A 26579-nucleotide genomic window follows, 5' to 3' on the forward strand; every position below is an offset into this window, starting at 1 on the left:
CTCCTTGCTTTCTATTTTATATGTGACAGGACTGATTTAATGTTCGATTTTTCTTTTCTTTTTTTTTTTTTTTTAATTTAATAGCCTTTTATTTACAGGTTATATGCATGGGTAACTTTACAGCATTAACAATTGCCAAACCTCTTGTTCCAATTCTTCACCTCTTACCCCCCACCCCCTCCCCTAGATGGCAAGATGACCAGTAGATGTTAAGTACATTAAAATATAAATTAGATACACAATAAGTAAACATGACCAAAACGTTATTTTGCTGTACAAAAAGAATCAGACTCTGAAATATTATACAATTAGCTTGTGAAGGAAATCAAAAATGTAGGTGGGCATAAATATAGGGATTGGGAATTCAATGTAATGGTCTTTAGTCATCTCCCAGAGTTCTTTCTCTGGCGTAGGCTGGTTCAGTTCATTACTGCTCCACTGGAAATGATTTGGTTGATCTCGTTGCTGAGGATGGCCAGGTCCATCAGAACTGGTCATCATATAGTATTGTTGTTGAAGTATATAATGATCTCCTGGTCCTGCTCATTTCACTCAGCATCAGTTCGTATAAGTTTCTCCAGGCCTTTCTGAAATCATCCTGTTGGTCATTTCTTACAGAACAGTAATATTCCATAATATTCATATACCACAATTTATTCAGCCATTCTCCAACTGATGGGCATCCATTCAGTTTCCAGTTTCTAGACACTACAAAGAGGGCTGCCACAAACATTCGTGCACATACAGGTCCCTTTCCCTTCTTTATAATCTCTTTGGGATATAAGCCCAGTAGTAACACTGCTGGATCAAAGGGTATGCACAGTTTGATAACTTTTTGAATGCTCGATTTTTCTTGATGAGCACTATCAAAGTATGCTTATTCTTTTGTATCTAAGAAGCATGAAGCCATTTTTCCAAGTAGATCCTATTAGATATCACTTTATGTCCACATACCCATGTGCCCATCAATCTAGATGTGTACATAAATGAAAGAGAGAATGGAGTTTAGTCATATAGACTGAGAGCTTTGGGCGTGTAACTTAGATTATAATCTAAAATAAAATCTCAAGCCTTTTTGTGTATGTTGTAATGACACATCTGAACATTTCTGAATTTTCCTTCTGTTTATTTTTTGTAGATGCCTCCCTTTATGCCCTCCTTTTTTCCCTTAAAGTTTGCCATTTTGTTTAATTTGTGGAAATAGAGAAGTGTAGAATATTTTGAAGACACTTTTTTTTCTCTACTTGAATTAAATTCAGGATTTTGAAAATAGATCTTTTGTATCCTTTAAGACAGATTCATTAGATTGACAAGGAGATAGTTCTACGTATACCCTAGGCTTTCCAGGTAGCCAAGGCTCCTTTTTTTTCCTCCTCTTACTTATTCTTGTTGGGTAATAAAAATCTTGAGGCTTGGGAATGAAGTGCTTGGATTCAATCTAATACTTTATTTCCCTTTATACAGCTTCTCTTCTATTATCATGACAATTATTGATTGACTGACAACTGTTTATACACCAGGCTCTGCAAGAAAGAAAGAACACATATTCCTGGTTTTAGGAGTTCTCAGTATAAATTGGAGCAATAGAAAGATAAAGTATAAGATTTTCAAGTAAACCACAGTAGTACATCTCTGAGCACTTTTATTTGTTTTTTACAATGTTCTTCCCTTAGAAACTTGATTTGTAGATGTTGCCACTTCTACTAAGAAAGTTTTCAAGATTACTTGGAAGCTCTAGTGAAGATTAAAATGACTGAGAAAAAGAGTTTGCTTCAAACATGGGGAGAGCCAGGAGAGGAAAAGTTCATGAAAGCCCCTGACAGATAATCTAGGGAAAAGTTTCCTTATCCCTATAAATGAGGCAGTTAAATTAGATGCTCTCCCCATTCTAGTATTTTGTTTCTATCAATAGAGAAAGTGAAAAAAGACTATAGGAAGATGTAGAACTGGAAAGGACTTCATAAGCTACCCCATCCAACCTCATCATTTTAAAGGTGAAGGAAACTGAGGTCTAGGAAAGTCAAGTGATGACTTGTCTAAGGTTGCAAGACTCTGAGCTTCAGTGGTAGAATTCAAACCCAAGGCCTCTGATTCCAATGCCAATTCTCATTCCACTATACCACCAGAAAGAGAAATAAAGCATATCATAGAATAATAGGTAAGATCAGAGTAGATCTTTCCATGGAGAGAAAAGTTTCTGACATTAAGAGTCAAGAAGACTGCTTTTTTATTCATTATTTTTGAAAATTGAATTCCCCTATTCACCCACATAGAAAGTACAGCACCCATTTAAGGACCCAGTCCCATCTGCTCCATTTCCAAGCTGGATGAGTTCACTCCTTTTTATACAATCTTGTAATCTTCTACTTTAGGGGCTTACCATATTGTCTTTCAAAGATTTTTGTTTTTACAATGGTGGTTATGTTTTATAAATTGTTCTCTTGATTCCTCTCATTTCAGGCTATATCAGTTTATACAAGTCTTCTCAGGTTTCACCAAAACTGACCCTTTCATTATTTCTTATGACACAATTTGTTTAGCCACTCCCTAATTGATAAATACCCCTCATAGTCTACAATTCATCACTAAAAAAAAAGAGTTGCTATAAAAAATATTGTACATATGGATCCTTTCCCCTTTCTATGACCTTATTGGAGTGTAGATCTAATAGAATATCTCTAAGTCAAAGAATATGTACAATTTAGTAATTTTGGGAGGCACAGTTCCAAAATGCTTCTTGAAATGGTCATACAAATTCAGTACTGCACCAACAGTGGACTAATATAAACTTTGCAGAAGTTTTTGTACATTTTTTAGTGTTTCAACCACAGGAAAAGGTTCCCACCTGCCACATAATCCAACCAGGTTTAGATAACCAGACAATTTTTAGGGCAACTTTTTTGAGCCCCTTCCTCACACCTGGAGGTGAGCAGTGAAATCCTTAAAAGGCTGCTCAGACATCCAAGGAGCTGCCGAATCCTACTGCTGCTTCCAGTGAGAAGACAGCCCTATGGCCTGGGCTCCCTGTGTGCAGCATTTTGACTACAACTCCCAGGATATGCGTACTTGCTGCTTCATCATTTGACCATTGCCACAGGACTTTGAGATAGATAGAAATTGGGAAAATTGGTTTGGTGGATGTCTTTTGATCTAGGTAAATTGGATTTAGTGAGGCAGAGTTACATGAAGGTGTCAGCCTCTCTCTCTCTTCCGGAGTCATCACTGACTAGTGGTTGCACAGAATCAAGATGTCTGGTGATGACTTAAAATGCAGTGGATGACCTTGATATCTTTGATGTCTAACCAAGTTCTAAGTGTTTCACAACACCTGCTTCCCCTGCCTTCGTGGCCATTGGAACAAATTGTTCTCATCCACCCACCCTACCAGGGGAAGTCTTCATATGCTTGGGATGAACACATACACCTCCTCAACCTGGTTTAACCCATCTGCTTAAACAGTGTGGCTACTATGTATGCTACAGCTTCTTGGAACCACAGGTAACAATTGGGTGGATCAAGTGGACACAAAAGGTGGAAAGCAGCCCTATAAAAGGCTTGGCAGCCCTCACCACAGAGGTACTAATCTTCCCTGAACACATCTGTTTTCCTACATCTTCTCCAGCATTTGTCATTTTCCTGTTATGTCAGCTTTGCCAACTTCAGACTTTCTTTGCACTATATAAATGCTGATTATAAATCTCATCATGATTAGTAATGAAGCACTGTCAGTATAGGTGAATATCTTTAAGAGGTGTGCCTTAAGATTCTATCCTCAGATACTTTATTCAATATGTTCTTCATTGGATGAAAATATTGGTGATGTGCTTGGTAAATCTAAAGATGATGCAAAGTTAGAATGGTAAAATGGTAAAAGATTCAGGATCAAAAAAAAAATAACTTTAAGGCTGGAATGATGATTTAATAAGATGAAATGTAATACAAATAAATGTAAAATCCCATATAACTTAGCAATTAATATGGGAAAAAAAACACATTTAGCAATCTTAATTGTCTTCCAGCTCAATATGAGTCATGACTTGTCTCCAAAAAGCTGATGCAAACTTGGGCTGAATTAATAAAAACATAGTATCTACAGGGAGGGTTATAATAGTCCTACTCTTCTTCAATAGCCAACAAATCCAAAAATCAATAAAAGACAGTCTCTGTCCCCAAGGAGTTTACTATCTAGTAGGATAAATAAGACATGAACACAATATAGGGGGCATAAGATGAAATAAAAAGTGCTAGAATTGTTTGAGAGATGTAAGAATTTTGGCTTGGAAAATTTAGGAATAAGAAGTAGAATTTGAATTGAATCTTGAAGGATTTCAATGGGCAGAGATGGGGTAAAAAGCATTCCTGCCTATAAGAAAAAAAGGAAAAAAAAAAGGTGTTGATACAGGATACCCACTAGGAAGAACTGTTAAGTGTTCAGGAATTGTTTTCCTGAGTATGGAGTATGAGAGTATCTCAGGAGTATGAGAGATCTCAGTTGTCCGAAAGGCTAACTAAACCCTATTGATCTATATTTCTACAAATTATGTGTAAGTATTGTTTTAGCTTTTAATGCCTGTATAGGCTTTATGGGTTCTGGATTTTAAAAAAAGAAAGGAGTTGCATTGCCCAATTTGTATTCCTGTCCTCTCATCTTGTAGTCCAAACTTTATAGTTAACAATTTACTATTTCATGTGAATATTTGTTTCTTTTATGTCTGTGGATTATCCAAAGTATAGTCTTGATAGTTTTAGTTGTACTTCTTGATTACTTGCATTTCTTTGATTCTGTTCAAAAACCAGTAAAACATTAACTACTTAAGAACCTAGCAAGAAACAGACATTGATTCTGCACCTTAGTAGGATGCAGGGTTTTGCAAGGGGGGTTAGGAAATACTAGTTGAGTTTTCATAAGTTCAAGTAGTTCTACTTTTCTGTAACCAAATTCTACTTGCACTTATACCCAAGAATTCACCCACACCAAAAGTTTGATGAAAGCTTGGTGAGTTAGAGTGGATGCCCATCAGTTGAAAAATGGCTGAATAAGTTATATCAGTGTTATGGAATATTATTGTTCTGTAAGAAATGACCAGCAGGATGATTTCAGAGGCCTGAAGAGACTTACATGAACTGATGCTGAGTGAAATGAGCAGACGCAGGAGAATATTATACATGGCAACAGCAAGATTATATGATGATCAATTCTGATGGACGTGGCTCTTGTCAACAATGAGATGATTGAGGCCAATTCCAATGGCCTTGTGATAAAGAGAGCTATCTATATCCAGAGAGAGGACTGTGGAAACTGATCCATTGATCATAACATAGCATTTTCACTCTTTTTGTTGTTTACTTACATTTTGTTTTCTTTCTCATTTTTTTCCTTTTTGATCTGATTTTTCTTGTGCAGCAAGATAATTGTATACATATATTGGATTTTACATATTTTAACATGTTTAACATATTTTGGAAATTATCCATGTATATGTTTCCATAATAAAAAGCTTTAATAATAATAATAATAATAAAGAAAATATGTGAGTTAGAATTAAAGGACTTTAATTGATAAAAGCAATGGTAGAGGTCATCGAGTCCAAAGTTACCCCTCTCCACCCCTATGTGTCCTTTCCTCACATCCCTGACTGGTCCAGGTCATCTGTCCTTAGACAACTACTCTAGTTCTTGGGTAGACTGTTGCATTGTTGAATAGCTAGCGATTGGGACTATTACTTACTTTGATGTCAGTACTAGGCTTCTATTAATTCTGTCCCAGATTGCAATAGTTTTTTGTCTGTCACATCACTACCTTGTTCATAGTAAGCACTCTATAAGTGTTTTATAAATGAAAACTGACTCTTGCCAGGAATGGTAGTACATTGTAATCCTTGCTTCCTGGGAAGGATAGGTTGATGATGAGGTGAGCTTCAGTGGACTAACTGAATCAGATATCCACACTAAATTGGACATTAATAGAAATAGCTAGAATTGGAAGATCTGAGTTCAGATCCAGCCTCAGATATGAATCAGCTGTGTGATCCTAGGCAAGTCACTTGACCTCTGTTTGCTTTGGTATCTTGAACTATAAAGTAGGGATAAAAACAACACCTACCTCCGAGGAGTATTAGATATGAATGAGACAATATCTGTAAAGCATTTAGCATAGTTCATGACACATGGTAGTTGGTCATTTCAATGCTTATCACCTTCCCTTCCCCTCTGGGAACAGAGGACCACCAGATCACTTAAAGAGAATGAATCCACCCACATCAGAAATGGATCAAGTCAAAGGTGCTATCCAAAAGTGAGTACCCCCTGTACATCTACCCTGGGCAAGATAGGGATATCCAGTCTTTAAAAATAAGAAAAAGGAAACAGTATTCTAATTAACAGGAATGTCCAACAGTTTTCGTGTCCCTGGGACTGCCTATTAGATAACAGTTAATTGTAACCATTATTTACCTTAACTTTCCCCATTTGCACAATACTCGTATCATGGATATTCTCCCCTTTTCCTCACCCCTTTTTATTAACTAAGTCCTATTTTTCCCCATTCATGTTATCAGCATCAGAAAAAGGCTTAATTCATTTCATTGTTCCCCAAGATAATTTCCTCAGGCTCTATTGTAGCCCAGGAAAGTCTTCTCTTTTTGTATACAAAGTGGAGAGTAAGGAAGTTGTTCTTCACAAATCTTTCTGTCTAGCAGTTAGTGTCTAATTCTGGAAGTACTTAGAAGATTTTATGTTCTCCATCTCATTTCTATAAGGACAGACAGCAATGTATTGGATATGGAAAACAAAAACAAAAAGAATACATTCTTCTTCCAAGGTATTAGAACCTGCCAGCCAGTCATGTTTTGTAGTTTATCTCCAGTTTCTTGGGCCAAGAATTACTTTCATGCATGAAGGAACTTGTGAATAGAAATCTATCTAGAAAAGCATCAAAGATGAGGTCAGTCTACCTCCCAGCATCAGACGTGAAAGATAATTATTAAGTGATTTTGCCTTCAAAGCATACCATTTAAGCATCTTCTAGTAAAATTCTTTGCTTGTATAAACAAGCCTATTAAATGAAACCTATCTTGAGAAAGATTTTATCATTTAAGTTTGTATGGAGATGTATGTATTAGACAATTCTTGGTAGTCTTAAAAGGCAGTGTCCTGAAATGAATATCCTTTGGGATTAATTTAAAGACATTTAGTATGGAGGATTACAGAAGTGTGACTATTTCACTTACCAGTCATGCCCAAGTTATGCTATCTACCAAGCTGTAGAATGGTTTGGGGCCCTCCTAAAAGGAAATAAGATGTCATCCCAGTACACTCTACCTCTTCAAAGACTGCTGATAATGGTTTCTATGATATATCTACTCAGTTGCTCCACCTTGTCAGTTCTATCACTTTAACATCTCTCTTATTATCCTGAAACCTTTCTAATCTAGTTCTTATTACCTCCCACCTGGATGATTGCAGAGGCCTCCTGATAGGTTTCCCTGCTTCTGATCTCTCACGTCTCCATTCCATCTTCTACACAGTTGCAAAAGTGGCATTATAGTACAGAAGTCCAGGTCTGACTATGCTACCACTTTGTTCAATAAGTCTTTAGGTTAAAATACAGTCTCCTAGTTGTAGCACTTAAAGTTCTTTAAGTACCACTGAAAGTGAGTTTGCCAGCCATCAACCTTTCAAGCTGATTGCACATTACTCTCCCTCCCATGCTTTATCCTCCAAGCAAATTGGTTACCTTTACTGCCTTTGATCATATTGTATTTCCCTAGTACAATATAAGCTCCTTGAGGGTACAGACCACCTCAAAAATAAGTGTGTGTGTGTGTGTGTGTGTGTGTCCAGTACCAACCACAGTTTTCTACACAGAATAAACACTTAATAAATCCTTCTTGGTCTATCATTTGATTACTCACAAAGGTTGAAATTCCATTCCAAAGTTTGTTGTTTTCTGGAGAGTTAAAAGAGAGTAGGCTATAAGAACAGATACTTCAGAAGAAATGTGTAGTATTTTAATGTTCATTCACACACCAAAATTCATTTGGTGAATGTTCAATAATATTTTCTTGATTTCCTAAACCAGCCAATCCATGGCTTCATGAGAATGGAAAAGTTGTATATTATTTTGTGTAGGCTGACATGATTGAGACAAGGCAGCAACATATTAACGACAAAGAACTATGAAGGGAAGCAGTATAAAATTTATTATCCAAGAAAAAGTGTATGACCAGAAAAGAAAGCAGGTCAGTCATGAGTTCAAAGTGAAGGATAACTGATGGGACAGATTGTGTCAAAAAGGAAGAGCCCCAAAATGTGGGGTAAACCCACAGCAGAGGACTTGTGGAAGAATTTTAATGTATTTAAAATATCCTAACACACATGCTGGTAAGGAATAAATAAAACATGATCCACTGGAGAAAGTTTCTATATCCATGACAGACAATTCAGTTCCATCAATGTATCAAATCCAATGCGTGTCTCTTAAATTAGTCCATTTCTTCTAGGACATCCTTGAACCTGAAAGTCTAGCAAAGTCATTCCATTTTTTTTTTCTCTTTTAAGCTATTTATCCCAAACAGTTTCTAATATTTAGCACAATGCTTGATACATTGTAAGCTTTTCATAAATACTTGTTGACTTGATATGTGTATTATGTGAGTTGACTTGATATGTGCATTGTGAGTCCAAGCAGGACTCAAAATTACTTTTTATAATTTTCAAAAAAAAAAAACTTATTCTTGCCCTTCTTTGGAATCTAGACCCTAAGCTCAGAGAATAAATTTCATTTTGTCCAGTTTGATGAATTTTTTGGAAGTGTTTAACTGAATGCCCTAATTGCATTCCCAAGGCTTGCTTTTGCAAAATCAAAAGCTGAATAAATTCTTCATGTAACACATACTTATTTTTTGTTTCTACTTAGGAGCTGGTATGGTAGTAGACTGGGAACAAGAGACTGGTCTCCTCATGACATCAGGAGATGTACGGATTATCCGAATCTGGGACACAGATAGAGAGATGAAAGTGCAGGTAAAAAAAAAAAAAAAACCATTCTGCTTAAAAAGACAAAAACAGGAAGATTCGTGAAACATGTAAGCTTCCTCCTTTTGTCATTCTTTTATAACCCTGACATTCTTCCTCAACCTAGTACTGCCAAAGAAACTACATCAGTTTTTCACCTAAGTGTTTCAGATGCAGTATGTTAGTCATCAGTTGTAGGATGCTAGATTCTTTCTTATAGAAGGAATTTTCAAGGTCATCCTCTCTCCTATTTTATAGTTGAGGAAAAGTGAGGCCTGAGAAGTTGATAGGACTTTGCTAAGGTCATATAAATGATAAGTGTTAGAATCAGGATTTAAACTCAGATCCTTTGTTCCCAAATCCAGGCTTTTCCCCACTATACCTTACAGGTGATGTGTACCATTATCATCTCTATTTTCTTCTTTATTTCCTGAAAGTTCAACTCTACCTTCAAATCTCTCTTAAGGTCCCTCTTCTATTTGTGATTATAGAGAAATAGATTCTACTCTTCCAAGTAATGTATCATCAGAAAAAGGGAGTTGTGGTAAAACTTAAATTATTTCAGGGGAGGAGGCAAGATATACAAGAAGAAAGCCTTCACTCTTGGGGACAAATGAAGGCTAGACTTCAGAGCTTTTAGAAATTAATTATCCCTGGAAGAACATTAATTATGATACTTTGACCCTGCATTGCAGCATAATTAAGCCTATGCTAATCCTAATTATTTCCAAATATTATTTTATCTGTATAAATTAGGGAACATCAGAAATCAGTAGGGTGAAAATATTTTAAATTAGAATGATTAATTATTCGACTGTACGCTTCTGAAAACATTTATTTTCAGTTTTAATAGAGAGAAAGAGAGAAGTAAATTAGTTTTGCTCAAGACACCCTGGAAAGTTGACAGAGGGCCAAGAAAGGAGGGAAGAGAGCTAATGCAGGTCTGGTGAGAAGCAGCAAAGGGAGGGAAGCCAGATGCTTAGCACAGTGTCTGACATAGATTTAGGATACAGAGGTTTCCGTTTTCTTTATCCCCAGAACTCTATGAGATGAGAATTTTTCTAAGGGTGAAATTTTTTTCTAGGAGAAAATAATTGTTTTCCATCTCCCCTCAACTTACATCCTTGACCGACTTGAATCCCCAGCTAAGATGTTTGATTAGACAAAAACTGACATTGTCAGAGAGGGAAGGGTGTAGCACATGTGCTCTCAAAACCAAAATAGAAAGGAGGTGTGAAGTGAGTTAATGCAGTGTGAGGAGGGCCTGATTATTTCCCAGTTGTTAGAAGCTGCCCTTCCCTTTGTAGCTGTTAAATTAAAACTATTTTTCTTTCTTACCGTTATTTCCTTTCCATGGCAGGCAGGACTCTCATTGGTGGCCCTGTGTGCACCTGGTGGGAGCTGCAACCTGCAGAACAACCACCCAGCGCACTGGCCTGATAGCACCATCTACACTCTGCATTCTCTTCCTTTGGCCTTCTATTTTGAAGTTTGTCATCTTTTGGTTCACACTCTCTCTTGTTATTAAATCATTGCCAGTGGAACTGCACAGCTCTAATTGGTGTTTTTTTTGGGGGGGGAGGGAGTTGTTTTTCTCATTAGAAAAATGTCTCTTCTTCCCCAGCCATGACAGATTTTTTTTTCTTAGTAAATACAATACTGAGAAAGTAGAACTCAACCAAAGAGAGAACTTGACTTCCCTAGAGGTTTGGTTTCTTCTTCTTTCTTTGAAAGGCCTCTGCTAAGGCAAAAAAACAGATCGAGAGAGATAGAAAAGCTTCTCTTAAATAATCAATGGTTTTATCTATTTGAGTTTTCCCTTCCTGTCCCCTGGTAATATGTTCTTTCATGCAGATATAAAGATACTAATTACAAATTTGTTTTGTGGGTTGATGAATAAAAAAATAGTATTCTTTAATGGAGAGTTCCTGGTTAAAGTGGTGATCTCTTGTTTTTCATATATGTTGGATTTCTTTTTCTATATATCTGTTAGTTGCAAAATCTTTATATTCCTGAAAGCATTTTTCTCTCCCGGGACCCATTTTTTTTGTCTTCTGCTCTTTCCTACAGAGCATTTATCAGCACTCCTGCTCTTCCAACAGCGTTTATGACCAACAGGAAAGGAGGGGGGAGGGATGCTTTATAGGAAGGAAAATTCCTTCTGGAGATTTTCCTTAACTAATTAGAAGTTTTAGGAGGGATATAACAAGGCTTCTTCCCTGCCAAATGTGCTTTGTCTTTCTTTTTGGAAAGAGGGGAATATATTGTTGGAAAGTTTAATTGGACCTGAAAGACAGTCATTACTAGATTGTGTCTGTGAGCTCTGTGACCTCCTGGGAGATGCATGTTTATAGCTTTTCCTTTCCAGACTGGTAGAAGCTGAGGTACAATTGACCTATCATTCATACTGTGGGGACAAGTGCCTATGTACTCTTAGAGTTTTCTTACTTTTCCCTTCTACCCCGGGGTTCCTCAAGACTTTCTGACTACTTCTGTAGATGGACATAACATCCCTGAATATCACATAAGGGAGGAGGAGTGAGAGAGGTTTTATCAGTAAATACAATGTCAGGTTATTTTCGAAAAGTGTGATAAGAAATCAATCAGTTCAAAATTCTCCTTCAGCATTTTCATGAGAGGACTTATGAGACTACACTCAGATGCTCTGCAATTTTCTACATTGTGATCTCTCTGTTTGTGCCTTAGGATATCCCCACTGGTGCAGACAGCTGTGTGACAAGCCTCTCCTGTGACTCTCACCGCTCACTCATTGTGGCTGGCCTTGGCGACGGTTCCATTCGGGTCTATGATAGGAGAATGGCACTCAGTGAATGGTAACTCACCAGAGCCTGCCCATTCTCCTGCCCTCAAGTGTTAGTGGTTTTCCTGCTAGGCTCACTCCAGCTGGTCCTATGGAAATTCAGGGTCAGTTCAGTGGTGTTTTTCTTTGTATTTCTAGGGCCTGCTTTCCTTGTACTCACTTTACAGCCTCCCACAAATGCTAAATGTGGGATATTTAGAAAGACAGGACAATGTTCAAAAAGTTGACTAGGAAGTTTCCATGTCCAAGGGGAAGTTCTGACCAAGGAGTCAGAACTTCAGATACTTATTCTGCTACTGCTCTCCCTTCCCTCCCCTCTCCCCCTACTGAAAAAGACTCCATACATTTTCTGGCAAAGATCTGCCAATAGAATGCACCCCTTGCACCACAACTCTCTAGAGTATCTGGACATAAATGTTGAACTGAAAAATCTCATAGAAACTATAAGAGCTTCAATTCAAAATTCAGTTCAAAGCACTTAACCTACCATGTGCTCAACTGTAAGAATACACAGATACCAAGAAAAGAGTTCTTTCTTGTAGGAACTTACCTAATTCCTTACTTACCATAAGAGGATGTCCCCAATATGTTATTATGCAAAGGAGCATGATATAAGTTAGAAAATCAAAGGGATAGTAGAGAGAAGAAGCAAAATGCAAAAAAGCTCCAACATCTATGGTAGAAAGGATGTAGTGAAGTAAGAAAACTACTGTAGAAAGGTGAAGAGGCAGATTTCATACATGCCTTATAAGAAATTTATGATCAAATTGGAGAAAATAAAACATTTGGTAACACTTCAGTGCTAAACTATTTGTATTCAGTAATTCAGTTCAGTAAACATTTACTAAACACCTACTACATGCCAGGCACTGTGCTAAGCACTGGTGATAAAAATAAGAACAAAACAGTCCTTGCTTTCAAGGGGCTTAACAATCTAGTGGAAGAAAACAAGATGCAAAAAAGCGAAAAGTGGGGGAGGAGAGTTTCCCCAGAAGGTACCTGCTACAGGAGCATCAGTAGAGCTACAGACAGAAAATGGAGAATTAACGGGGGAGTCCAGGTAGACTGGACTGACATTGATTGTTCATGTGACTAGAAAGAAAAATTCAGGCTAGATTAATTAAAATTAGAAGTCAAGCACCATCTTCTACATGATGCCTTTTCCAATCCCTTCCCCTGCCAGTACCCTCCTTCTCAAACTTGTTGTTCAGTCATGTCCAACTCTTTCACTCCATGGGCCACATTGTCCAGGAGGTTTTCTGGGCAAAGATATTGGAGTGGTCTGCCATATTTCCTTCTCCAGCGGATGAGGGAAAGTTAAGCGTCCTGCCTAGGCTCCCACAGCTAGGAAGTATCTGAGTTGGAATTTGAACTCAGATCTTTCAGATTCCAAGCCCATCACTCTATCCACAAAGCCACCTAACTGCCAGACTGCTTCCCAAACCACTTTATAATTAACTACTCTGAAGTTATTCTCTTTACATTTATTCTCTATGTACTTTTATACTCTGTGATTTGTCTCTTGTTAGAATGCAAGATCCATATAAAAAGACTTGGTTTCATTCTTTCTATTCATATCCTCAGTAATTCAATGCCTGATACATAGTAGATGCTTAACAAAAGTTAGTTGATTGGTATATTTGTTTTATGCCTTGCTAATCAATCAATCCTTCAGAAGGTATTTATTACATCTACTCTCCCATGCACTGTGCTAGGCTTTGGAGATTTAAAAAATGTCTCTGTTTCCAAGAAATTTACATTTTATAAGGAAGACAATGTATATTTACATATAAATATGTCTAAAATAAGTACATAAATGAAAACCATTTTTGGAGAGAAGCACTAGCAAATGGAAGTATTAGGAAAAGGTTAATGTAGAATGTGACATTAGGAAACTACAGCTCAAACGAGAAGCAAGTGCATTCCAGGCTTGAGAAACAGATTGTGCAAAGGCCTGGAGATGAGAAGTAGTTGATTTTTCATGAATCAGAATTATAGCGTCTAGGAAGGAGAAGAATATATGATAAAGGGAGAAGGCTTTGTTGGTAGTAAGTAGTACAGTTTTCAAATCCAGCCAGAGAATTTTGTATTTGAGCCTAGAAGTAATAGGCTAATAGGCATGTTCAAGAAGTTAGGTTGGTGACAGGAAGGACCAACCAAGTGTGGACAGGAACTAGGAAGAAGAGCAGTGTCAAGTGACAAGGAATTTTTAAGACAGGGTAGGGTAGACTGGACCCAATATGAAGGTAGGCCAAATTGTCAATGGGAGATGAACACATCATATGAACGTGTAGTGGGGTAAGATGGGTTTTCTTATGGTACTTTTTATAGGGAGCAAGAAAAAAATAGTAAAACTGCTGCTCACAGTGACTGACTAAGGAGTCATCTTCAGGAATGCTAAAAAAGAATGACAAGGGTCACCAGAAACCTTTGTTAAATAACAGCTTGTTGGACCCACATCAACACTCACTGACAGACTCCCTGAGCCAGGTTACAGGTTCCATCAGAAGCAAAGGTGACTTCCAGTCTCTGGACGCCAGCCATCACTCTTATGTTAATCACTCCTCTTTTCCTCATTCTAAATCTTTAGGGAACCAGTATAGTTCTACACTGTTCTTATCTCTTCCTGGCCTCCTTATCATATTATGGATTACATCCAGCCAGGCCTCACTTCCACCATCTGCTGCTTTCACTCCTGTACAAGCACTGCTGAGCAAAGCTGTGGAAAATGCACAATCATCATGATTGGGTGCACTACAGATTTATGTTACACAATTTCATTTGGGCCCTCACTGCTGTAATCTTACTATAATTATCTTATCAACTCAGTATCCCACTTTCTGCAGCATCTCTTCCAAACCTTTTGTCCCTTCTCAAGCTACCTTTGGCTCCCTCTCTCCTCACCCTAAGAATCTTGCTTCATATTGCACTGAAAAAAATTAGGCCATTTAGGGAGAGATGTTCCCCCCTCTCACTTCTATCTCACATACAGTTATCTTTTGCCACTATTTCCTCCTTCATTCAGATCTCACACAAAGTGACCCTTCTACTTGCCATTCCATCTCTTCTCTAGTAGATTGCTCCTTCTATCATTCCCTTTCTCTCACTTATCTTTAGTCTCTCCCTTTATAGTGGCTACTGCCATACTCCCTACAAATCTAGGCATGTCTCTTCCATCCCCCAAAAACTCTCACTTGATCCTTCCATCCCCTCTATCATCCTATACATTTTCTGCCTTTTGTGACTAAATTCTTTGAAAAGGCAATCTAAATATTAGGGTTAGAAAAACCTGAGGATATTAGGATATTGCTGGTCTTCTTTCTCTCCCTCCCTGAAAATTTCAAAAGGTATTGATTACCCCAAAGACCACCCAGTCCTCCCTATATGACACTGTGTTGTAATGTTCTGGTTAGCTTTCTGGAGGTCTTGGGACCAACCTTGGTCTCAACAGAGTAATAACCATGAGAATGGTCAGGAATAGAGTCCAAAGTCTTTATTGTCTCCTTCAGTCTCCCACTCTGAACCAGCTTCTCTCAAAGTGCAGGAGTTAGGAGAGCCACCACAAGGCTGATCAAAGATGGAATGTCTGTGGATGACTTTGTCCCCAGTTTATATCCTATTACAATTACATCAACTATAGAACTATTACATCACCATGCTAAGTACTAACTATATGTAAACTAGATAACCATCATCTTATCAATTCCACTGACTTAATACCTTGTAAGAATCCTTGTTTCAAGTACAGAGTTCTGGCCCATTACATCTACCCCTTTCTTTTGTTTTAGAACATAAGTAGTCATACCCTCTCTGACTTCTCAGGGAGGTGAGAACCCCAAAAAGGAGGTGATCATGCCCTCCCTGACATCTCATAAGGGAGGTGAAAACACCAAAGGGAAATGGGGAGTCAAACCAGATTTTATCAGGTTTCTGAAGGGTCTCACTTGAAACAGGTATACATAAATCCATTAGCATGGGAGGTATTACACAAGCACATATAACATAGGCTAGTAGTGATGGCTCTCTCCACAGCTGGTGCAGGCTCAGTGTGGTGTAATATAAATATAAATTATACATGCAAGTAGTGATATGACAGACAATAGGAATCAACATGAGGAATTATGCATGTCCATAAGTCCTAGAGATAGTCCAAAACCAATCTATTGTCCATTACATCATGTGTTATGGAATCCATTGACTCCTGCTGGTTTTAAAGTCCTGCAACAGTCTCATTATCAACCATGCTTTTTCAGTGTCAGATGTTTTTTAGGTCTTCTTTGTTTCGAGATTTTTTCTCTTTTTCTGTCTCTCTCCGAAGGACAAGGCAAATATGACTCGATGGCACCCATCTGATTCCTTCTTCATCTGTAGAAATACAAGCAAACCCTCTCCCCCAAGTAGTTAACCTATCTGGTCCCTTCCATTCACCACTTTCTGGGTCTCTCCACATCACCTGGCGATTATATTGGAGCTGCTTGCACTGGACACTTCCCTTCTCTCGGGTTATAAAACTTGTATTCTCCCCAGTGTAATAATCCCTTTCTTCCATCAGAATGCTTTTTGGCTGCTTGATAATATCAGAGTACTGAACTTCTAAAGACTCTGGGTGTAACTTGGGCTGCCATCATGCCCCACCTGTTTTGTTTTGGTTTTTTTTTTTTTTGCCTAAGGCCCTGGAGCTGGGGAATTTCCATTTCCCCCGAGTCAATCTACATTCTGATGCCCCCAGTGGAAATCTGTTGCATTTTGGACATAGGGTTTGGGGTCTTATTCTCTCACCCTCTCACTCTATCTCTATGCCAACATTGAGCTTCCAGATGCCCTATTTTAACCACATTGAAAGCATTGACAAGTCTCTCTGGAAGTCCCTTGCCAAAGGGACCCTGTCTTCCCATGTTCTGCATCATAGCCTGGATATAAAAGGCATTTGTGCCCATTATGCCACAACGTCTTATGATCTCATCCTAAGCAGCATCCTTGTATAGTCCTAGTGCAATTCTTCTACAAATCTCATTAGCATTTTCTCTAGGAAGTTGTTTTATCATTATTCCTGTTGCTGCATTTTCACCAATAGTTCATATGATTGCTGATTTCTCAGGACATCTGCAGACAGCTAAGGATTCATTCTATTTTTGCGAAGGCTTCCCCTCTATCTTGTTTTCCTGGGAGGGTGCCCCATGTTTTGATAGCAGCATCAATTTGCTCATATGCTATCAAAGGGTAATTAATCTGTGCTAAAGTGTGGTGTTCTTTTTCCAAAACACAGCCAGGTAATAAAAGAGTTCAGATCTTTTATTGTGTCCTTCAATATAGCCCAGTTAGCTCAGGCCTATCTCTCTGCTTGGTTCCAAGAGCTCCGCTTGAATGTCTCCAAATCTAAAGGTTTGTCCTTCCAACTCCAGCCAGCACCAAGGTAGAAGATAGGATGAATCTTTCTTGCCTCAAAGATAGGGCTTGTAGGCTTTCTTCCAGAGTGCTCCTCTCTGGCTCTCCAACCTCTGGGAATGTTCCTAAGTAAACTCTCTCAGCTCTAAGAGCTTCCTGTATATATATGATCTCCCAAAGGTTAACTCCTCCTTCTGGCGAGAGAGGAATTCTGGGTTATCTCCCAGAGTGCTATCTGGCCCTAAGGGAGGTGTGAATTCGGATATCTCATACTAAGCCATACTAAGCTTTGAAATCTCCCAAACGTGAGAACTCCATTGAGTACTTAGATACTTATGAGCTCTCTAAAGGTGTGAACACAAGCATCGTTTTTATCAGTTGTACTTAGTACCTTGTTTCAAGTTCTGGCCCAAAATATCTCTTTCTAAGATCAAATCAATCATATTGAACCATGACAAATTAGATAATTATTGTCTCTATGAACTCCAATGGTTTAACACTTTGTAAAGATTCCAACACTAAAGTATCTGCGTAAGGATCTAAACCTGCTAGTTGATCAAAGGTGACTGGTATATTAACTCCAGTTTGCCTATTTTGTTGGTCTTGTATTCAAGTTTGAGTTCACTATACTTAAAAAGCCACAAGAAGTTTTTTTCCAGGTTCTAAACATGTCCTTCTATAGATTTCCAATCACTAGGGGTTAAAATCAAAAGCCAAATTCTCTAATATCATCTTAACATAAGATGATGTAGCCCCATAAAGAGTGCAACCCTTTTTCAAATTTTTGATAATTTCCAGGTCAAAAGGAGTGTATCTTCTCCTGGCTTGACCTGAAGAATCAAACTCTGCAATCACAGGGTATGCTTCTATTCTTAAATCAGATATATCCTGTCCTTCTTTTTTAGTTTTAATTAGTATCAATTCTAATTGTGTTATAGGGGGTGTACAAAGCTGCTTCATGAGTGGTTCTGATTGTGTCACTTCCCTTCCCCCTCCTCCTCCTTCTCCACCCACAAAGGGAAATTGAGGAGGGAGGGTCAAGTGATGGGGAATGCTCTAATGGCTCCTGCTGTGCAGTACCATATTCCTTAATTTCATCAATACTGTACTTAACTGCTTTCTTATCTAATTCTTCATGCTTTTCAGCTATTTTGTCAATACCATCCCCTCTGCTTTCTTCTTTTTTCTTATTCTAAAACTTATGTAATTCCCTAAAGATGTTGGGAAAGTTTCTTTAGGAATTAAATCAGGACCATTATCATTGTAATATTCAATTAATTGCTCTCCTACTAGTTTCCACTTATCTGGCTCTAATTCTTCTTCCTTAAAGAACCAAGGAGACATGTACTATAAACTTTCTAAGAGTTCATTCATCTGCTTCCAAGTTACAATAAAACCTTGGTTTTTTATTAGCTTAACTATGCACTCTACACACTTCTCTTGGGGTGGGGAAGGTTCTTTTCTAAGCATCAAACCCATTTCAGCTGAAACACTAGGTTAGTCCTTACCTAAGTTTCTTGCTTGTCTGTTTTTGTACTCTCCCTATTTCTGGGTCACAGGGACTTCTCCACTGAACTCAAGATCTTGTCAGTCAGATGCAGGTCCCTTAGTCCAGGTTCAGGTGTCAGTGTTTTTGATTAGCTTTCTGGAGGTCTCCTGGAATGGGCCTTGGTTTCAGTAGAATAATCACTATGAGAATAGTCAGGGATCTTTATCCAATGTCTTTATTGTCTCCTTCAGTCTCCCAGTCTGAACCAGTATCTCTCAAAGTGCAGGAGGCAGGAGAGCCATCACGAGAATGATCAAAGAAGAAATGTATGTGACTGACTTTGTCCTCAGTTTCAATACTCTATTACACCATGCTAAGTACTAAGTATATGTAAACTAGATAACCATTGTCTCATCAATGGTTAACCAGTTGTTGTAGGATTAAGTCAATCATACTGAGCCTTCAGTGTTCCTGCCTTCTACACTGTGTAAGTCACTTTGCCCCTGCCTGCCTCAGTTTACTAAAACAGGGATAATTATAGTACCCAGGGTTGTCTGAGAGATCAAATGAGATGTCTGCACAGTGCTCAGCACAAAGACTGATACATAGTAGGTGCTCAATAAATGCTTTTTTCTTTTATTTCTGATTTGTTATTCCAGTATCCTTAAAATGGAGTTGATACAAGGAACTATCCCAGAGTTTCATGTCATTTTAATTCCTGAACCTTGGGTAACAAGGGAAAAGTATAGATCTGTTTTTCTCCTATAATATTTTACTAGCCAACTCCCAAACTCATGGTAAGAAGAAATGCTCAGTTGTTTTTTCCATGATAAGCCTCTTCATTGTATCCCTCAAGACTGAGAACCACAAGTAGTCTAGACAGAGCCTAGGTATTCCTAAGCTGTACCTAGGTATTCTGTTAATTAAATGTCAAGAGTTCACCTTCTCCTTTTTCTCTAGCCGAGTTATGACCTACCGTGAGCATACTGCCTGGGTGGTGAAAGCACACCTCCAGAAACATCCCGAGGGCCACATCATGAGCGTCAGGTAATGAGGGTGGAATATTTATGAGACATTTTGCTGTAAAAACATTATTTTCCTTTCCATTAAAAATATGTGTCTGGTATTTAAGCAGCCAGGAAATGATAGTACTTCATTTTGGCATTTCAGGGCAGTCATTAACTTCTGCCTGGGACTGGCCAAAGGGTCACTGATGAGGGCAAAAGGTTAGTGAGGAAAAACGTGTATGTCTTTCAGCTGGGTTAGAATTGCTTATCCAATTCTCAAGCATTTTCCTTGGCTAAGCTTCATTGCAAACAGTAAAGAGAACCCCAACGGAGCAGGTAAAATGTCCCCCTTTCTCAAAAACTGCCTTTCTTCCCTTCCACACATTAGGCAGACACAGACTATAAGGAAGAAGAAGGAGCAGTACGTGTCTGCTGGGCATATTGCTGTGCAGGATTACTTCACCATCTAGCAATTTTCTGCTCATAAATCCATGTCTGTTGCTTGGTAAATACTGTGCTGAGAGCAGTGAATATATTTATTTGCCCATTAACGGGACAGCAGAATATAATTTACTATCACAAAGCCACTACACCTTCTTCACAGAGTTGTTCTTTTCCTCTTATTTGTGGAAGGCAGATGGGTATTAAAACTCTCCTATATTGGAAAGGGGGCTTAACACCATAGCTGTCAGATGTATGCTGTCATCGTGTCATTGCTCCCAATCCCACAGAATCTAATCTTCTTATAAAATATAAGAAAAATAATTCATGCTTCTGCCTGGCAGTTTATTTGGTATTTTTCCAGAACCAAAGGGGAATGACACTTTCTAAAGAGACAATGATAGTGGCTCTCCCTAGCCACCCCACCCCTCTTTCTCTTAAATAAGAAGAAAATGAGCAATTCACCCAATCTTGGCTTCCCGGATAAGTAGCGTTTAAAAGAATGCCAAATTTTCCATGCTGTTCAGAGTTCAGGATATTTTGGCTTTGTGCAATATTTATGTAAATAAGAGAATCAGTCTTTTTTTCATGTACCAGAATTAAGATTGTACCTGAAGTCCTTAAGTCCTGGCTCCTGACTTAGAAAAGTACCCACAGTCAATGCCATTGTCAAGAGGATCCCTTTCAACAGACTGGTCCAAATCATAATAATTAAAAATATTCCCTCTTGGCAGTGTCAATGGAGATGTACGTTTCTTCGACCCCCGGATGCCTGAATCTGTGAATGTCCTCCAAATAGTGAAAGGATTAACGGCCCTTGACATTCACCCACAGGCAAATTTGTTTGCATGGTAGGTACCAGCCTTCTCTCTTCTCTCCCTAACAATCTTCTTTCAATACAAGAGAGAAAAAATGTCATCATTCCATTCCCCATCCCCGCCATATACTCCCACACTGTTAAGTCCCCAAGAGGATGAGAAAGAGGAGTCCTTGTGTCCCACTTTATGCAGAGCTCCTATATATCATGGACACTGCCTTCATTGCCTCAGTGTAAATAGAAGATGCACTAGCAAGGAAATAATATCATGAATTAGGGATGTAAAGTCTCTACTTCCTTGTTGCCCTATAAAAGGTCTAGGAATTTAAGCATCCTAACGAACTCAAAGGTGAGAAGAAAGAAATGATAGGTGACAAAAACAGTAACCAAATGCCTCTGTCTAACTTAGGATGGGAGTTTGGGGAAATAGTAGTTTCTGAGCAGTCAGTTAATGTCTGGCCTCTCTGGTTTTGTTCCCCATCCACTGAAATTGAATCTTAAACCCTTTATATAGAGAGATCTTATTCAAAAGTCCTCAAGGTATCAACAAAAGGTACAAAAATACATCTCTAGAGAGGGCTTGGTGTGCTACAGCTTCCTACTTATTAGGAAGGACACAAGAAAAATCTATCTTCTGGCCTTCTGTACTGCACAGTGTTATTCTAAAGAAAAACAGTTTTAATCCAGTCCCAGTAGTATATTTTTCTCAGCAGTATCAAAGTGAATTGTAAAGATCTATTTGTCTGCATTGCTGTTCACCTCTTCTGCCCAATTTGAAAGACAAACCCCGTTTTTAGGAATGGTTGAGGCAGGACATGGAGAAAAAGAATTTTCTTGCTTCAGCGTCATACACACACACACACACACTTGAAAAAAATAAAAATAAACAATCTCGGTTTATACATGTTCTCTTTCCTGATCTACAGTGGCTCAATGAATCAATTCACTGCTATCTACAATGGGAATGGAGAGCTGATCAACAACATCAAATACTATGATGGGTTTATGGGACAAAGAGTTGGAGCCATCAGCTGTTTAGCTTTCCACCCGCACTGGGTCTGTATCCTTATATTGGGATTTCTGTGGTTGAATGAATGCTTTGCTTTGTTAAACTGTACCAGTCCTGACCTCCTGAATGGAACTAACACTTGTCTCCCTGTACTAATCAGCAGCATCCATTCACCTTTGCTCCTGGGGTAACCCTAACTTCACACACCCGAGTTCTAGAGCCAGTAAATCTTGTGAATAAATGATCTGTACCTATAGTCTCCTGTTCCCATTTGCCTCCAGAGAATCCTAAGAAGCTGACTATATTACTAGATAAAAGATAGTCTGTAGAGCTCTTCAGAACAGACACTATTACTACTACATTGACCCACATTCAAGAACAGAAAAATCAGCTTCACTTGGCCCTCCCATGAAATAAAACCAATCCCCTTAGCAAACAGTGATATTAGACTATCTCCCTGTCCTTCTTACTCCTTATAAAAGCAACCCAACAAAATCAGTAGCTTATTAGCTTTGCTGCTAATAATAATCCATTCATGTAGCCATATCTTGTATTTTTTTTAAAGTTGCTTTCTTCCAACTTGAAACTCAAACGCAGATTTTTTTTGTGTGTCATGAGCTCTAGGCAATCTGGCAAAGCTTATGGAGCCCTTCTTAGAATAATGTTCTTAAATGCAAAAATAAAATACATAAATATTACAAAGAAAATTAATTGTATTAAAGTATTATTACCATAATGTTTTTGAAATGTTACTGACTCAGGTTGAGAACCCCTACTCTGGAGGATTCTAGTCCCTAGATTTCTACTGAAATGTATTGTATGAAATACATGGAATTTGTCCCCATAGGATTAACCTAGAAAGAAAAATGCTAGGCAATATGGGTAATATGCAAATTTCCTCTACTGGAGGACAGGTAATGCATTGTCCCAACTACAAGCTGGCAGCTAATACCCACCATCATTTCTGGGCCTGCTTGGAATAGCAATGTGAATAATAGCATTAATGAAAACCCTTAGGTGAAAGACAGATTGCACGCCATGGCAATTTGCACCTTCTTAATTCCATTGAGGATCAAGGTAGCCAGATGACTTCATGACTGATTTGCATCTTGCTGCCCATAGCGCATTTTTGTCCTCTGCATCTCTGGGCATGGGCTCATGTGTGAAGGCGTGGGCTGAGCAAGCTGTTTATTCCTCTCTCATTTGCTTTCTCTCCTGCAGCCTCATTTGGCAGTTGGAAGCAATGACTACTACATTTCGGTGTACTCCGTGGAGAAGCGCATCAGATAACAGGAGCCTGCAGTCTCCCCAGAAATGGGGAAGTCCCTCCCAGGCAGGGCTGTATCTCTCCTGTCATGTACATAGTGAAATGATCGACTTGAATGTTTAGTGTTGGCTGCTGCTGCAACCTGTAACTTGAACATTTTTTTCTTCTGACTTAGCTACTGATGATTTGAGGAGAGACAGATGCCTGCTTTCTTTTGTTTTTGCTATATCTAGAAAGTACAGGAAAGGAAGGGGATTTTTATTCTTTTTGTTTTTGATGGTTGCTTCTCTGCTAAGAACACAACTTCCGGGTTCCAAGGACTTGGACAAACCACACCTGTTTTGTTTTTGTTACCATTTTGGTTGAGATTTTTGTTGTGTTTGGGTTTTTTAGGGTGGGGAGGGGGGAGGATCCCATTACCTTTGTGTATTTTTATTTTGCTAGAATATTAGCTAGCAAATAGCTGAAAGACTGAAGTCCAGAATGGCCAGGGGCTCACATGCAGGGCAGAGCAAACATGCCCTCCCATTTGTCTCTCCGGACAGTAATGTCTGATTTGGCCATCAATGGAATAAGCCCCAGAAACCGGGCAGTTCTGATGAAGCAAGGAGAGCATGACACATCTACGCAGCTTTTGCTCATTTCTCTCCCTTCCTAGAGTCAGGAATGTGCTCAGCTTACTGAGAATAAAGATTCTCAGGGTAGGAGGCTAGAAAGACCAAGGAAAGGATCAAGTGGAAATATCCTACTTGCACTATGTATATGAATGGGAACCCCAAGCAAGGCTACTTTAACATCAGGAGATGGAAATGAGTGTTTGAAGGACTTTCCCTTGTTGGTGGGATTGCCTGTCTGGGCATGATGAGGGACAGGATTGTTCACCTTCCACCTTTCTGTCATTTCTACTCCGAGTCTGTTATTTATCAAGTTGAATTTTTTTTTTAAAGTCGTTCTCCTTCCTCACACAAACAAATCCCATCAGCGCAAGGCGCTTTGCTGGCTCTGGACAATTGACAGAATCCCTTGGTTGTTATAGCTGCTGCCTTAAGCCACTGGGTTTCATTTCTTGCAGAAGTGCTAATATTCAGATTACTGGCAGGCTCGGTAATTATATGCCCAGGAGCATGCCTATCAGCTTGTGTGCCCACGTATGCATGCTTATGTGTACAAAAATAGAAGAGCAACAGTACTCTTGAGTCACAGTGGGTCAATGATGGGTAATTTTTTTTCCAGGACAACACATTCCCTTGTTCCTGGTCCTTCTCTCCCATATCCCGGTATAACTAAGATATGCATCTTGCAGTCTGTAATGCAAAAGAGACTTCCCTGGTGATTGCTTTAGAGTATGGTGGTATAGGGTGTGTGTTGGTATGTGTGGGTATGAGTGTGTGTGGGTGTAAAGTACAAAGCCTGAGAGAAAGAGATACAAGAAGTGTGAAGATAATTTTTTCCCGTTGGGTGCCAGAAAAATGTAATCTTAAGCAGTGTTTGAGAACAAAAATGGCATTTGCCAAACTTAACCACAATGATGATATATTGAAAAACTTTTTGTTTTTTCTTTCCATTTTTCTTTGGGTATCACGATTATTCATAGGCTAGTGTAGTGGCCTAATTAATTCTGCCAATAATGAGACCAATAATAGTGGTAAAAAAAAAAAAAGTGATGAAATATTTTTGTTCTCTTTATTATGGAAGGCAGTTCAACCTCACCTGCAGGATTCTGTCTGATGGTGTTATGATTCTATTGTCATGGGTCAAATGCCAAGGAAATTTCTTGTCTCGTGTTGTCCCTTGGCAAGTTAGCTATTAGGGTACTCCTGGGGAGGTGCAGGGCAAATGAATTGCCCCTTCTAGCCACCCTGTAATAAATACGTACCTGCTAAAAGAAAAGTGATTGTAAGATGTTGATGCTGAAATTCATGAGGGAGATTGCCTCCCCACCCAGAATCCAGTTCATCCTCCTGACTGCCTTGACCTTCTATAGGAAAGACTAGATCAGCTTGGGATAAAATCATTTTGGTATCAAGAGGGCTGTAGGGTTCCCCTCTCATCTCCATGGCTGGAGAAGGACAAATAGCAAGCCATTGTGGAACTTTATTTAAATGTAGGTGATAAATTTAGCAGTAGCTGGTAGACTGTTGGTAGCCTATGCGAATAATGTGTCTATCAGGCTAATATGCTTGTCTTCATTCATTTTGTCCAAAGTTAGCATTGAACCAACCAGCTTCTACTGAACTAAGAGGTTCAGGGAAAGTCATGAGGGGGATCCACCACTAGGTGTTAATACAGCTTCTAATCTGCAAATAACTGACTAACAAAGTTGAGATTTTTAACCTTATATGCATTTCTCTTTGTTCTGAGACAAAACCATTACCTGGCAAAATGTAGATAGTACCAGAAGGAGAAAAAAGATTTTTCTCCACCTCCTGCCTGCAGTCCCCAACTCTTTTCCAAGTTGGCACAGCCAGGAGTAAGTAACTTTTACAGTTAGCTTTCATCTAGTATGTGTGTGCATGTGTGTGCGTGTGTGTGTGTGCGTGTGTGTGTGCTTGTGCACGTGGGCTGTATTTTCAGAGGTTTGATGCGAAAATTCAATCATGAAGTTAACCAAGGCTCTAGAGAGCATCCTACCTAAAGGTTCATTTATCTATTTATTTTACAAAAATTAAAATTAAAAAAGACTTTTAAAAATGGACTTGTAATGTGAAAGAGCAATGACAAAAGAATAAACTGTTAATAAAAAATAAAATGCAGAAATAGCTGGTCATCAGTTTTCTCCTGGGAGACAGAATTGCTTGATAACATAATATCAAGGAATCTCTCCTTGGAAATTTATGACATTTTCCTCATTGTCCCATAAGAGAAGCAGTACAGTTATAATGGTGCCCATTTTACAAGATGAGGAAGCCAAGGGTCATAGACTTGTCCAAAAACAACTCTGTTGGAGAACAGTGGAAACAAAGCAATATTAGGAGTGGGGTTGGGGTTTGGAGTGGGAATGGGAAGCTGTTGCAAGGGTGAACATCCTACAGATACACCAAAGAATGGAACAGATGACCAAATAAAGAGCTATATTTTAGGTTCCCGTCGTCAGACACATAAAAGTCATTCTAGGTATAACATTATATTCTCCCTCAATTCATGACACTACAATTTTTACTTAAAGTTTTTACAAGTCTTCCTTGGATGCTTAGAAACCTTAAGAAGGCAGCCCTGATTCCCCCTGACTTGTGCAGATAGTCAAAAAGAAGTCCCTTATATTGGACGGTAGACCCAAGCAATAAAATGACCTTTTTAAATAATCACATGCCCTCTATTTGGGAAATTC

General features: G+C 38.7%; 1 protein-coding gene across 6 annotated transcripts in view; it reads left to right on the plus strand.

Moving 5' to 3' along the window:
- Window positions 1-26004, plus strand: part of RPTOR (regulatory associated protein of MTOR complex 1) — a 511183-nt gene extending 485179 nt beyond the window's left edge. For all 6 annotated transcript variants that reach the window (XM_031965593.1, XM_031965594.1, XM_031965596.1 and 3 more), the window contains 6 exons: window positions 8918-9024; window positions 11722-11849; window positions 19671-19757; window positions 20893-21009; window positions 21902-22031; window positions 23206-26004. In XM_031965593.1, coding sequence (XP_031821453.1) covers window positions 8918-9024; window positions 11722-11849; window positions 19671-19757; window positions 20893-21009; window positions 21902-22031; window positions 23206-23274 — 638 coding nt within the window. In that variant the 3' untranslated portion in view covers window positions 23275-26004. The remainder of the gene's footprint in view (window positions 1-8917; window positions 9025-11721; window positions 11850-19670; window positions 19758-20892; window positions 21010-21901; window positions 22032-23205) is intronic.
- The last annotated feature ends 575 nt before the right edge of the window (window positions 26005-26579 follow it).

This window comes from Sarcophilus harrisii, chromosome 4 (assembly GCF_902635505.1).
Source record: "Sarcophilus harrisii chromosome 4, mSarHar1.11, whole genome shotgun sequence".
In the NCBI taxonomy this organism is placed as follows: Eukaryota; Metazoa; Chordata; class Mammalia; order Dasyuromorphia; family Dasyuridae; genus Sarcophilus; species Sarcophilus harrisii.